Source organism: Mobula hypostoma, chromosome 24 (genome assembly GCF_963921235.1).
Source record: "Mobula hypostoma chromosome 24, sMobHyp1.1, whole genome shotgun sequence".
In the NCBI taxonomy this organism is placed as follows: domain Eukaryota; kingdom Metazoa; phylum Chordata; class Chondrichthyes; order Myliobatiformes; family Myliobatidae; genus Mobula; species Mobula hypostoma.
In genome coordinates, this window is record NC_086120.1 from 24004656 (window position 1) to 24019356 (window position 14701).

Sequence of the window (14701 nt, forward strand, 5' to 3'; positions counted from 1 at the left end):
TAAGATTTGTAACTGTGGATTTGTGCACCAATTATTCATTTTATTTTTTTCACTCCCCCCTTCATCTCACTAATTCTGTAGCATAGATGTCCCATTTGCCAGGATAATACTATACAAACCAGCTTCTGTTCTTGCTGTTGCCCATCTGTTTTCCCCTCTGAAGGTAATACAGCAGACTTGATATGCAATCACCATCTTTTTCACAGATGATGTGGTTGAAATTGATACACCCACTCAGTAACAGAGAAATGAGATTGCTTCCTTGGTTTGTAGGACAGTATGACACATGAACCTTTTGTTTTAATGCACGGTGTTTCATCCAGACACTTGAAATGGGTTTTGGTCACAATTTAATTTATCGGATATTGATATTATTCCAGTAACCAACTGGAATGCTGTCAATGTTAGAGCTCTGGTGGAATTAACTATGTAGCCATGTATTTAAAAACATTGATATTGATAACACTTTTGATATGATTTGCTGCCAATTTGCTAACTTGTGAGTCATTGCTAGAAATGGTAAAACCACCTTTTTCAAAATGCATTAACAGGAATGTAGAGATAAAAATAGAAAATACTGGAAGTAATCACCATTAACCATAGAAGCAGAGTTAGTGTTTCAATTGGTTGATCTTCAGAACACAAATGAGTGAACTGGGTGCAATGAATTTGAAGTAATGTTTCCAAAATGGGCTGTAATCAATACTAGATAATTGTTTTGCAAAATCATCTATCAGTTTCAATTTGTATTGGACATTATACTGCTTTTATCACTGGTGCGCAAGCAGTTTCCAGTCAGTGTAGCTGCTGATGGTCTTTTTAATTGCATGGCTTAGCACAGAGGCTATTAGCATCATCTGAGTTGAAAGCTTTGAGGATAAAGATCTAACTTTGAGCTTCAAAAATAGGCTGAATTTTCAATTTTGATTACTGATGGAATGATGGATTAGCACCTTTTTGATGAGACTTCATCTGTTTAGCTAATGTCTCTGATGGAGAATAGCAACCTGCTTTCCTAATTCCACCTGGCTTTCTAGCCTCAGCAAAAACAGATTGATCAAAGATCCCACCAAGGCTTTTAGACATTTGCTGACTGGCATTTTAGCAGCTGTCTTTGGAAAATGTATTTTATGAAATGATTTAATATCTACTGAAATTATGAAAGTCTTCCAGAAGTTCCCTTTTACACGAAGGATTTTAGTGACTTAAAAAGAAATAAAGCATTACAGTAGTACTAATGGGACATACCAGAAAAGATGTGTCAGTGTCACAATATGGTAAAAACTTGGGAATAAGGAAGGGATGAGCACTTTAAGGCTTCCCAGTAGTCAGATGGAATTGGAGCTGATATGCAAGTAAATTTCAGAAGGGCAAAAGAGTTTTAATAATAGGATAACTTTCCCAGTAGTGAGTTTAGTGGCTTTAATGCATGGGGCTTGGAAAGGGTGGAATTTTTAAATTTGTTTATTATTGTTACATTTACTGATGTGATAAAACTTTGTTTTGCACCAATCAATACAGATTATTTTGTGACATTGATACATCAAGAGAGATGCAATAACAGAATGAGGACTGTAGTGTTACAGAACAAGTGCAAACAATGTGCAAGGCCATGATAGGTAGACTGAGGTCAAGAGTCCATCTTGTATTAAGAAATGCATCAATATTGTTTTAAAAGAAGTAGGCATTGGGCAGTGGTAGACCTTATGTTAGGGAACATGCATACACAAGTGATAGAATTGTCTGTTGAAGAACCCATTGGAAACAATAGTAAGCTTAAAGGTAGTCATGGGAAAAGTTAAGGTTGCCCTTGAGAGAGGACTCTAAATCGGAGGAAGGCTGATTTTTTAGTATAAGACAGGACTACTGGGAACAGAGGAGAAAACAATGTCTAGATCAGGGGTTCCCAACCTTTTTGTGCCATGGACCCCTGCCATTAACCGAGGGGTCCATGGACCCCACGTTGGAGCTATTTAAAAACAAGATAGTAAATGGTAAGTGTCATGTGCATTGTTGGGCTTCAAAATATCCACTGCTTCAGCCTTTGTTTATCTCTTCAGTATTTCGTTTAATTTTTACTGAAGGAGTCTTGTTTGCAGGAGATTGGTTAAAATGTAGAACTTGTAGTCATATGGACTGGGTGATCTGGGCAGTGAGTAGGCATTTAAGGAGATGTAAAGTAAAGGCATCCGTTAGTCTTGCAAGACCATGGATTTGCGCCTGGAAAGTCAGTCTCCAGGGCGTAGGCCTGGGCAAGGTTGTATGGAAGACCAGCAGTTGCCCATGCTGCAAGTCTCCCCTCTCCATGACACCAATGTTGTCCAAGGGAAGGGCATTAGGACCCATGCAGCTTGGCACCAGTGTCGTCGCAGAGCAATGTGTGATTAAGTGCCTTGCTGAAGGACACAACACATTCCCTCGGCTGGGGCTCGAACTCACGACCTTCAGGTCGCTAGTCCAATGCTTTAACCACTTGGCCACGTGCCCACACACTAAGGAGATATAGATATACACTTAAACAACCTTTTCTCTTCTGGAGCTGGAATGGTGGCAAGGGGTTTGTGCAGAATACAAACATCAGTCTGATGGTCATTTTTTATGCTGTAAGTACATGGAAGCTATGTTTCTTGTTCTATTTATTGTGCTTTTCTGTTCTCTAGGTAATTGGATTTTCCTCAGAAACTGTAGCTGCTTTTATTGCAGTTGTGGGAATCCTTTCCATTTTAGCTCAAGTAAGTATTTGCTGCTTGTGAAAGTTGTATTTTAAATGCATTATGTTTACTGTGATCCATTTAATTTAATGTTTGAGTCCATTATTGAATGAGATAACGCTGAAGGAAATGGAATTATACTGAAGTTGATTTGTTTTCCCATCATTCTGATGTTTGTATTTTTATTGCACAAATGTTCATTTTTCTTGTATTTTATTTGCAGACTGTGGTGCTAGGTGTCCTTATGAGGTCAATAGGGCATAAGAACACTATTCTCCTGGGCCTTGGCTTCCAAATTCTCCAGCTGGCATGGTATGGCTTTGGGTCCCAGCCCTGGTAAGTTTTCTGTGTCATCTGAGGTATTGATCAATATACTCTTTATTACAAAGTAGTTTGTGTGAGCTGCACTGTTTTTTTAAAAAAGTGATCAGTTTTGTTTCTGCAATCTTCATAGAAAATAGGCATGTAAGATGTACTGTATATAATATACAGTATTTTAGTATAAAATTCTTGGATCCAGTAAAAGAGATGCTGTAGAGGAGATAGTAACTCAGGAAAGAGTAGCAATGGGATGGCTCATCAATGGCTGATAGTCTTGATAAACTAAATAACCTGAAGTGTTGTATTTACTGGAGTAATATCAGATGCAGGTGTTTATTCATGGAAGAGTAATGTATGATTATTTCATTTGTAATTTCCTTGTTTTACCAAAAAAAAAGATTTAAAGTACCTAAATGGTTCCAGAGTGCATTTAATCAATATTCGGCCACAAAGGTTGGCTTAAGAACTAGGCTTTAAGGACCACCTCAATGATAGACGCTTAGGGAAGGGTTTTCTGATCTTGCGGCACCAGTGGCTGAAGGAATTGTCCATCTTCCAATGGATCAATTAAACTTGATCATGGTTAAAGAAGTGAGCTGGCCATGATTTAAGAATGTTGCAGAGCTCAAAGTAGGTCACGGGGATATGTAAGGGATGAGAAATTTACACTGAAGCATTGCTTCTGTGTGCAGAGCCGATCAGCAAGCACTGTGATGATCAGCAGGGATTTGGTGCAATTTAAGATGAAGTTATTCCCAGAAACATGAGTTTCCAGAAGGTGAAAAGTAAGCTTGTCGGAAATAATACAAACATAGGCACAGGTTTCTGCACTTTGAGTCAAGGTAGGGGTGCAATAGGGGAATTAAGAGATCAAATGATGGCATGATAAGTGTTTTAAAAGCTCTTAATAGTAGCACTGAATATGTTGATTGTTGTATACGATAGCAAGATCATCTTGAAGAGCAATGCTAAACCCAGAAGAGCAAAAACAAGCTAAAGGCAACTGCTACCAGACGAAGTGGTTTATAACACTTCTAAACTTGTAGTATCTTGCTAATCAATTGTGGTTTCTTCACTTTAATTTGCACGGCAAGTCACTAACAGCATTCAATAAGCTCATCTGTGTTCTATCATTGGCTGGCAATGAGATCAGCAGGTAAAATAAGAATAATTATTTAGTGCCTTGAAAAAGTATTCAGGCCCTCAGAACCATTTTCGCATTTTACCGTCCCACTTGCTAAATTTCAAATTTATTGAAGTAGGATTTTTTTTATCTATAAAACATTTTACCTCATGTCAATTCAAAGGAAAAATTCCAAAACCTGGTAACCATTTATGAAAAATTAAAATAAATTGTGAGGCTGAAAAAGTATTTCTCCCCTTTGTAATTACGCTAACTTTCCTCACGTGCTTTTCCAAAGCACCCAGTTTATAGAAACAGAAAACCCTACAGCACGATACAGGCCCGTCGGCCCACAAAGTTGTGCCGAACATGTCCCTACCTTAGAAATTACTAGGGTTACCCATAGCCCTCTATTTTTCTAAGCTCCATGTAACTATCCAAAAGTCTCTTAAAAGACCCTATCCTATCCGCCTCCACCACCATTGCTGGTAGCCCATTCCACGCACTCACCACTCTCTGCATTTTTAAAAAAAATAACAACTTAACCCTTGACATCTCCTCTACTTACTCCCAAGCACCTTAAACCTGTGCCCTCTTGTGGCAGCCATTTCAGCTCTGGGGAAAAAGCCTCTAACTATCCACACGATCAATGCCTCTCATCATCTTGTGTACCTGTATCAGGTCATCTTTCATCCTCCGTTGCTTAAGAGAGAAAAGGCTGAGATCACTCAACTTGTTTTCATAAGGCATGCTCCCCAATCCAGGCAACATCCTTGTAATTCTCCTTTGCAGCATTTCTATGGTTTCCACATCCTTCCTGTTGTGAGGCAACCAGAACTGAGCACAATACTCCAAGTGGGGTCTGACCAGGGTCCTGTAAAGCTCCAACATTACCTCTTGGCTCCTAAATTCAATTCCACGATTGAAGGCCAATACCCTGTATGCCTTCTTAACCACAGAGTCAATCTGCGCAGCCGCTTTGAGCGTCCTATGGACTTGGACCCCAAGATCCTTCTGATCCTCCACACTGCCAAGAGTTTTACCATTAATACTATATTCTGCCATCATATTTGACCTACCAAAATGAACCACTTCACACTTATCTGGGTTGAACTCCATCTGCCACTTCTCAGCCCAGTTTTGCATCCTATCAATGTCCCGCTGTAACCTCTGACAGCCCTCCACACTATCCACAACACCCCCAACCTTGTGTCATCAGCAAACTTACTAACCATCCCTCCACTTCCTCATCCAGGTCATTTATAAAGATCACGAAGAGTAAGGGTCCCAGAACAGATCCCTGAGGCACACCACTGGTCACCGGCCTCCAAGCAGAATATGACCTGTCTACAACTACTCTTTGCCTTCTGTGGGCAAGCCAGTTCTGGATCCACAAAGCAATGTCCTCTTGGATCCCATACCTCCTTACTTTCTCAGTAAGCCTTGCATGGGGTATCTTATCAAATGCCTTGCTGAAATCCATATACACTACATCTACTGCTCTTCCTTCATCAATGTGTTTAGTCACATCCTCAAAAAATTCAATCAGGTTCATAAGGCACGACCTGCCCTTGACAAAGCCATGCTGACTATTCCTAATCATATTATACCTCTCCAAATGTTCATAAATCCTGCCTCTCAGGATCTTCTCCATCAGCTTACCAACCACTGAAGTAAGACTCACTGGTCTATAATTTCCTGGGCTATCTCTACTCCCTTTCTTGAATAAGGGAACAACATCCGCAACCCTCCGATCCTCCGGAACCTCTCCCGTCCCCATTGATAATGGAAAGATCATTGCCCGGGGCTCAGCAATCTCCTTCCTCGCCTCCCACAGTAGCCTGGGGTACATCTCATCCGGTCCCGGCAACTTATCCGTCTTGATGCTTTCCAAAAGCTCCAGTACATCCTCTTTCTTAATATCTACATGCTCAAGCTTTTCAGTCCGCTGCAAGTCATCACTACAATCACCAAGATCCTTTGCCATAGTGAATACTGAGTAAAGTATTCATTAAGTACCTCTGCTATCTGCTCTGGTTCCATACACACTTTTCCACTGTCACACTTGATAGGTTCTATTCTTTCACATCTTATCCTCTTGCTCTTCACATACTTGTAGAATGTAGGGTTTTCCTTAATCCTGTCCACCAAGGCCTTCTCATGGCCCCTTCTGGCTCTCCTAATTTCCTTCTTAAGCTCCTTCCTGTTAGCCTTATAATCTTCTAGATCTCTAACATTACCTAGCTCTCTGAACCTTTCGTAAGCTTTTCTTTTCTTCTTGACTAGGTTTACTACAGCCTTTGTACACCACGGTTCCTGTACCCTACCATAACTTCCCTGTGTCATTGGAACATACCTATGCAGAACTCCACACAAATATCTTCTGAACATTTGCCACATTTCTTCCGTACCTTTCCTTGAGAACATCTGTTCCCAATTTAAGCTTCCAAGTTCCTGCCTGATAGCTTCATAATTCCCCTTACTCCAATTAAACGCTTTCCTAACTTGTCTGTTCCTATCTCTCTCCAATGCTATTGTAAAGGAGATAGAATTATGGTCACTATTATTGATGTAGAACTTTGGAGGATCACCTGAATAAATGCCCCCTTTCTGTAAGGACCAAAAGAATGGTAGATTTTCAAAAATTCTAACCAGAATGAAGAGAAATGAGCATTCAAGATGAGTCAGAGAAATGATAATGGAGATACACAATTGTGGGGAAGGAGGGAAGGATACAGGACCAACTCAAAGGCACTGAACATACCTCAGGGCTCAGTGCAGTCCATTGTGAAAGAGAAAAATGAAACTAAGCCACACTGCCTAGGTCAAGCATTCCCTCCAAACCTAGTCACCGGAGGAGAACGGCAATTGTAAGAGACTACTGTGATGCCAACAGTCACTCTGAGTGTGCTCCAATTGGAGATGAAGTTCGTGGCTCCAGAATTTCTAAGGCCTTGCGTACAAAAAGGGTATTTATGGAGGAGTGGCAAGGAGGAAGCCCTGGCAGAAAAGAACATATCGTTGCTCATAAAAACTTTGCAAACTATCACTTAGTAGATACTGTAAAGATGTGGAAAAAGGTCTTGTGGTTGGATGAGACTAAAATGGAAGTCTTTGACCTCAACATTAAGTGGTATGTGTGGCGTAAAGTTAACACTGCGCATCAGCCAGGAACACCATCCCTACTGTAAAACATGGTGAAGATAATATCATGCACAAGGACTGGGAATCTGGTCAGGATTGATGGGAAGATGAATGCTACTAAATACAGAGGTCCTAGGTAAAAACCTGCTAACCTCAGCCAGAAAGCTTTAACTCGGGAGGAAGTTTGTCTTTCAGCAAGACAATGGCCCAAAGCACACTGTCAGAGTAACCATGGGGTGGCTTTGAGTGAAGAAAATTGATGATCTTGTGTGGCCCAATCAGAGTCCTGACCTTAACCTGATTGAGCATTTCAAGCAAGATTACTGTCTCCGGCCCACTCCCCTACCAACCTGGCAAAGCTTGAGTGGACGTTGAAGCTTCGGACGCTACCTCACTTTTTATTTAATATACAGTTTTTGCACGTTTTTTAATCTATTCAATATATGTGATTAATTTACTTGTTTATTATTATTATTATGTTCTATTTTTTATTGTTTTTTTTTTCTCTGCTAGATTATGTATTGCATTGAACTGCTGCTGCTAAGTTAACAAATTTCACGTCACATGCCGGTGATAATAAACCTGATTCTGATTCTGATTCAAATCTTGCTCCATGTTGTGCAAAGCTGATAGAGATTTATCCTAAAGACTACCGGCAGAAATAGCTGTGAGAGATGGTTCAACTAAGCGCTGAGCAAAGGGGGACAGATATTTTTGAACTACTGACATCTCAGTTTTTGATTTTTTTAGTTTTTCATGCTGTATAATTTTTCCTGTTTTCTGGGCTCTACTGTTGGGGTGGGAGGAGCATATGATTCACAAAAAAATTCTCAGTTAAGTTGATCTAAATCCCTGGTCGTAATACTTATGTGAACAAATGTTTGGGGGCTGAATACTTTTGCATGGTACTTACCAAACATAATTGAATGTTGCTAGGGATGGAACACCTGTCTTTTTTGGATGAGTTCTCCTAAATCTAATACAGGTTGCACTCTCTGTACTGACATCCACACCACTCTGAGGTGATTTCAAAGAGTAGACTTTTACTGTATTGTCATTATATATCAAGGTCCTAACTGGCATCTAACGTTTCCCATATTTTTAGGTGTGTTTTTTTTTTGTCTAGTTGATAACTTGGTCAGTTTTCTGTTGTTGGGCTAAACCATGAAGGCTCACAGCATCATGATCTCTGCATGTCACAAAGTTGTAACATCTAAGTTAGCAGTATTTTCGACATGCACTCTCCATTTCAATCCCTGCCTCCCTTGGAAGTTTATCTAGCATTTTAAATGTTTCTCTATTTGCATTGACTATTTGCTGTGGGGAAACATTTTCATGTTCTTGCCGCTCCAGGTTAAAAAGTTTCTCTTAAATACCTAAATTGGACTTAAAGCTGCCATTAAATATGTTAATAGGAACCATTAAATATATTTGCCACCAGTTCCACATTAGTACAATTCCTTTAATTTCTTCCTTTCTGCTCCTTTGGAATTAACATATTTCACCCCTGCAAGCAGTGCATAGTGGAGTGACTCGGTGTCCTTTTTATTCCAGATATACGTATCAGGGTAAGGATGTCTTACTGCAGCAATACATAGTGAGACTAGATCTGGAGTATTGTGATAGTTACTGAATTCTGTACTGTATTTTTAGCTACCTGAATTGTGGAAGAATGTTCTTGCTATGGGGTAATGCATCAGTTGGGCCTGTATTTGTTGGCATTTAGAGGAACGAGGGGATCAGAGAGAAATCTAAAAAGTTGTAACAGAACTAGGCAATAAATACAAGGAGGATGTTCCCAAAGGTTAGAGATTTTGAGTACTCCCTGGCCTTGGGTTATACTAGTGAGAACCAAAATCAGAAGGAACCTTAGAGGGAAGTAAATCTCTAGAATTCTTTATTACAGAAGGCAGTGGAGGCCAGGTTATTAAGTATATTCAAAGTACAGTTGTTATCAAAATACGTATAAATTATACAACCTTGAGATTTGCCTGCTTTAAAGGCAGCCACAAAACAAGAAAGCCGAAAGAACCCAATTTAAAAAAAACAACCAATGTGCAGAAAGAGAAAAGCAAATCATGCAAACAATAGACAATAGGTGCAGGAGTAGGCCATTCGGCCCTTCGAGCCAGCACCGCCATTCACTGTGATCATGGCTGATCATCCACAATCAGTATCCAGTTCCTGCCTTATCCCCTTTACCTTTGATTCCGCTATTGTTAAGAGCTCTATCCATCTCTTTCTTGAAAGCATCCAGAGACTTGGCCTCCACAGCCTTCTGGGGCACAGCATTCCATATATCCACCACTCTCTGGGTGAAAAAGTTTTTCCTCAACTCCGTTCTAAATGGCCTACCCCTTATTCTCAAACTGTGCAAGCATCAGTATTCAGAATGAAATTGAATCCATAAACCCAAAGCAGGTCCATAGCCTCAGTCTCAGTTCATCACACAGTGGGGCAAATCACTGCAAAGGTTGTAGATTCTAAGCCTAGAGCAGCTGGAGCATGACACAGCCTCGGCCCTGAGGAGAGTGGAGTAAAATGTCGTGGAACAGAACCTGCTGTGATCCTCGCCTCCAGTACCCACACCCTGCCTTTTCAGTCCATCTATCCCAGCGTTTAAATTGTCCAAGGGCTGGGTTGACCCTCGTATTAGGACGCAGGCACCATTGCAACGGAATGAAAGGGTTATCATACGAGGAACGTTTGATGGCTCTGCGTCTGTAATTGCTGGAATTCAGAAGGATGAGGGGAGATTCTCATTGACACCTTTCGAATGTTGAAAGGCCTAGACAAAGTAGATGTGGAAAGGATGTTTCCCATGCTGGGAGAGTCTAGGACAAGAGGGCATAGCCTCAGAGGGGTGCCCTTTCAAAACAGATGTGGAGAAATTTCTTTAGCCAAAGGGTGGTGAATTTGTTGCCACATGTGGAGGCCAGGTTATTGGGTGTATTTAAGGCAGAAATTGATAGGTTCTGGATTGGACATGGCATCAAAGGTTACAGGGAGAAGGCTGGCAGCTGGGGTTGAGGAGGAGATGGGAAAAAAAAAGATCAGCCATGATTGAATGGCAGAGTAGACTTGATGAGCCAGATAGCCTAATTCTGCTCATGTGTCTTTTGGTCTTATGATGCGCTCTGGGCTGGCCCATACTTGATGTTTTCAAATCGGCCCAGCACTTAGATGGATCCAACCTCGTTCCCAGTTTAGGTTGACGGACACCGAAACAACTCTGCTCCAATTTTTCTTCTCTTCGTTGTCACCAACACCATCTTTGACTCCAATTTCATCTCGAACATGCATCGTCTTCGCTCTGACTCAGTCTACATGCCTCAACCCTCAGATCAGCCTGACCTTCACTCGCCTCTTCATTGTTTACACTGATCGTTTACCACAATTTTCCACATAAAATGTGTTATTAATACACTATCTAGTCGTAATTCTTGCTTATAAAACCGCCAATAAGCCGTCACCCCCTTCAGTAGTGCCATCTTAAACCAGAAGAAGGCAATAGATGTATCACTTAATAATCAAGGGGAATAAAGGGATATGGGAAGAAGGAACAAACTGGTTATTGAAATAGATGAGCAGCTATGATAGTGTTGTAAGGTGGAATAGAGCAGAATAGTCAACTTCTGTTTTCTACATATCTGTACATTAAACCTATGTTTGCCTTAGTATCATTGTAAGTGTGCTGATTGCCTGCAGTATAATAAATGTGCAATTTGCTTTCTCTGTCCTAGGCTACCCATCCTTTTCCTTTCACATCTGATTTTCTCACGCAGCCAAAACCACCTGCTCCTAGCTCCCTTCCCCTGAGGTCAAAGAACAGAGCAAAACTACTTGCTAGTATTTGCTATGGCAACAAAAAGCCTTGGAGTTGTTGGGTTTAAATCACAGCTGACTGGTTGTAAATTTAATCTAGTACAAACCAGCCGTACAAAATTAAAGTGATGAAGTACTGCCGGCTGAACAGTGTAAATAGAACAATTAGCTTGCCTAAGTACATTTCACTGCTGCATGCAGAGTATTGAGTGATGAGAACAGTAGTGAGAATGTTCCTTAAAAACTTACAAATCTCGAAATTAATGAACAAGTTCTTTTTTTTTAATACTTGTGTTCACCCAAATGGTTTTTAAACATGTTACATTGAGTAGTAGTTAATGAAGCATGGTAGTTTTATCGTCTGTGTGAAAATCAGTTGTTTGAGTACAACTAGGTTTCGTGACGTGGCCTGTTTTTCTTACAATAGGATATTGATGTGAATGCACAGGTTCACAGGTTATTAGGAAAGGCAGTAGTCGACCCGCAGCTGCTTTTCCACTTCACTCTTTCATGTGCAATGGCACCGAGTTGCTGCTTGCCAGGCTGCAGTGTAGGTGCCTGAAGCTGATTCACTGCTTGTGCTTCTGTATCTGTTTCCATGGGTCTGCAGAAGGACTTGGAAAGATTAAGAGAATGAACAAAGAAATTGGCAGATGAAATACAGTGTATGGTCATGCACTTTGGGAGAAGAAGTAAAGGCACAGAGTATTTTCCAAATGGGGAGCAAATTCTGAAATCGGCAAAGCTGAGGGACTTGGGAGTCCCTGTGCAGGATTCCCTAAAGGTTAACTTGCAGGTTGTGTTGGTGGAAAGGAAGGCAAATGCAATGTTACCATTCATTTCAAGAGGACTAGAATATAAAAGCAAGGATGTAATACTGGGTCTTTATAAGGCATTTGTCAAACTGCACTTGGGTGTTGTAGGCATTTTTGGACTCCTTGTCTAAGAAAGGATGTGCTGGCATTGGAGAGGGTCCAGAGGAGGTTCATGAGAATGATCCTGTGAATTAAAGGAATAGTGTATGAGGAGGAATCTGATTGAAATGTATTAAATGTTGAAAGGCCTAGACAGAGTGGATATGGAGAGGATGTTTCCTGTCGTTGGGGAGTCTGGGTCAAGAGGGCACAAACTCAGAATACAAGTTCACCCCTTTAGAAGAGAGATGAGGAATTTCTTTAGCCAGAAAGTGGCACATCTGTGGAATTCATTGCCATTAGATGGCTGTAGAGGCCAAGTCATTGGGTATATTTAAAGCAGAGGTTGATAGGTTCTTAATTAGTAAAGCTGTCAAAGGTGATGGGGGGGGGAGGCAGGAGAAGGGGGTTGAGAAGCAAAATAAATCAGCTATGATAGAACGGTAGAGCAAACTTGATGAGCCAAATGGCCTAATTCTGCTCCTATGACTTATGGGTCACGTTTGCTGTCTAAGGAGTGGGGCACTTAAATTATACCGGCTAGTTGTCCGAGTGTTTACCATTTGATGCACTAAATGCTTCTGTGTTGTTCTTGCAGGATGATGTGGGCAGCAGGTGCTGTGGCTGCAATGTCCAGCATCACCTTCCCGGCAGTCAGTGCCCTTGTTTCTCGGAATGCTGACCCAGATCAGCAAGGTAGGAATTTTCCATCGTCTCCAAACTGCACCCTGTCTACAGCTAACTATTTTTAAAACTTCCTGAACTTGATGTAATTAAACATTGCCAGCAAGCAAATATGCCATTCTTTGTTCCTTGATTGCCCATATTCCGATCAGGTGAATGTGAAAAGTCTTTTTTTTTATTTGCTCTGTTTTTTAATTGTTTAAGGCCCTGTAATGAATCCATAAGCCTGAGGAACCTGGTGAATGCTGTGTAGTTGGATGGCAGTACATGAGGCTGATTGCGTTGGCAGTACATGAGGCTGATTGCGTTGGCAGTACATGAGGCTGATTGCGTTGGCAGTACATGAGGCTGATTGCGTTGGCAGTACATGAGGCTGATTGCGTTGGCAGTACATGAAGCTGATTGCGTTGGCAGTACATGAGGCTGATTGCGTTGGCAGTACATGAGGCTGATTGCGTTGGCAGTACATGAGGCTGATTGCGTTGACGGTACATGAGGCTGATTGCGTTGGCAGTACATGAGGCTGATTGCGTTGGCAGTACATGAGGCTGATTGCGTTGGCGGTACATGAGGCTGATTGCGTTGGCGGTACATGAGGCTGATTGCGTTGACGGTACATGAGGCTGATTGCGTTGGCAGTACATGAGGCTGATTGCGTTGGCGGTACATGAGGCTGATTGCGTTGGCGGTACATGAGGCTGATTGCGTTGGCAGTAAGTTGTAGGCAAGCAAGGATGGAAGAAATCACTCTGGCTTCAAAGTTCAAAGAAAATGTATTATGTGTATCTATATGTCACCATATAGTACCTTGAGATTCATTTTCTTGTAGGCATTCACAGTAGAACAAAAAAATACAATAGAGTCAATGGAAAGTACACACAAACAAAGCTTCTGTCTCCAATCACTCTTATCTGTAATCTCCAATTAGCTGTGTTGCCTTTTATAGCCAATCAACCTGTTAACACCTTACTTAGATACATGGTCAATGGATATGGTAGTGCAGTGTTACTACCATTTATAGAAAATATCCACAGGGAAGTTCCAGTGTTTCTGTAGGAAATGAAGGAAGGAGACTATTCTCACCATTGAATGATTTGAACTGGTGGGGTGGGAATACCAGGATTGAGAAAGCATAATCTAAGTTTAAGTATACAATTAGGGGAAATGTGCACAAGTGAATGGGCAGGAGAAATATAGATGTGTTCTACAAACAGTAATTGATGCTGTGCCTCTGGAGGTCATAAGAAAACATGCTAGAGAAGTTAAGTAGCCTGTATTGTTCTTGTGTTAGTATGTATCACGGGCATGAGCATAACACACAAACTGCTGGAGGAACTCAGCAGATCAGACAACATCTATTGAAAGGAACGTGGGGCGCAGTTATTATTTTGACAATTGCTAGAACAATTCTAAGATTACTGGGTGCAATTTCAGTAAGTAAATTTTCATTCCTTCATTAGAAAACAATGGCTCTAATACGAAGTTTTTAATTGTTATATATTTGAGTTGATCTTTCCCTGTTTCTGCAGGAGTTGTACAAGGAATGATTACAGGAATTCGTGGGCTTTGTAATGGTCTTGGTCCAGCACTGTATGGATTTGTATTCTACCTTTTCCACGTGGAACTAAATGAAATGGAAGATGTTGATAACCCTGGTAAAGTTCCAAAAGGGAACATGCAGAATCCCACTGATGAGGTAAAAAAAGTTTCCTTGTCTATGCACATCTGTCAGATCTGTCAAGGAAGGCCTGAACTATATTCAGCCTGTAATGTTTTCTTTAAAAAGAAGGCTGCATGGGACTTTTACCTTTACAAGTAGTTGTAGGGTATATAAACCAAATTACACTTTATAGAACACTATTTAAGCCTCAGCTTGTATATTCTGTCTGTCCCTTGAGAGCTTTGCTTCAGAAAGTGTATCAAACCATTGCATATATGCAAGGGTGTGTACCAGAATTGCAGCAAAAATAAAGGAAAAG

The 14701-nt window shown here is 40.9% G+C and overlaps 1 protein-coding gene across 3 annotated transcripts in view; it reads left to right on the forward strand.

Moving 5' to 3' along the window:
- The window catches only part of LOC134337437 (hippocampus abundant transcript 1 protein-like), a 74213-nt gene that overhangs the window by 50915 nt on the left and 8597 nt on the right, over positions 1–14701 (forward strand). For all 3 annotated transcript variants that reach the window (XM_063032440.1, XM_063032442.1, XM_063032441.1), the window contains exons 8-11: positions 2661–2732; positions 2935–3047; positions 12637–12734; positions 14252–14418. In XM_063032440.1, coding sequence (XP_062888510.1) covers positions 2661–2732; positions 2935–3047; positions 12637–12734; positions 14252–14418 — 450 coding nt within the window. The remainder of the gene's footprint in view (positions 1–2660; positions 2733–2934; positions 3048–12636; positions 12735–14251; positions 14419–14701) is intronic.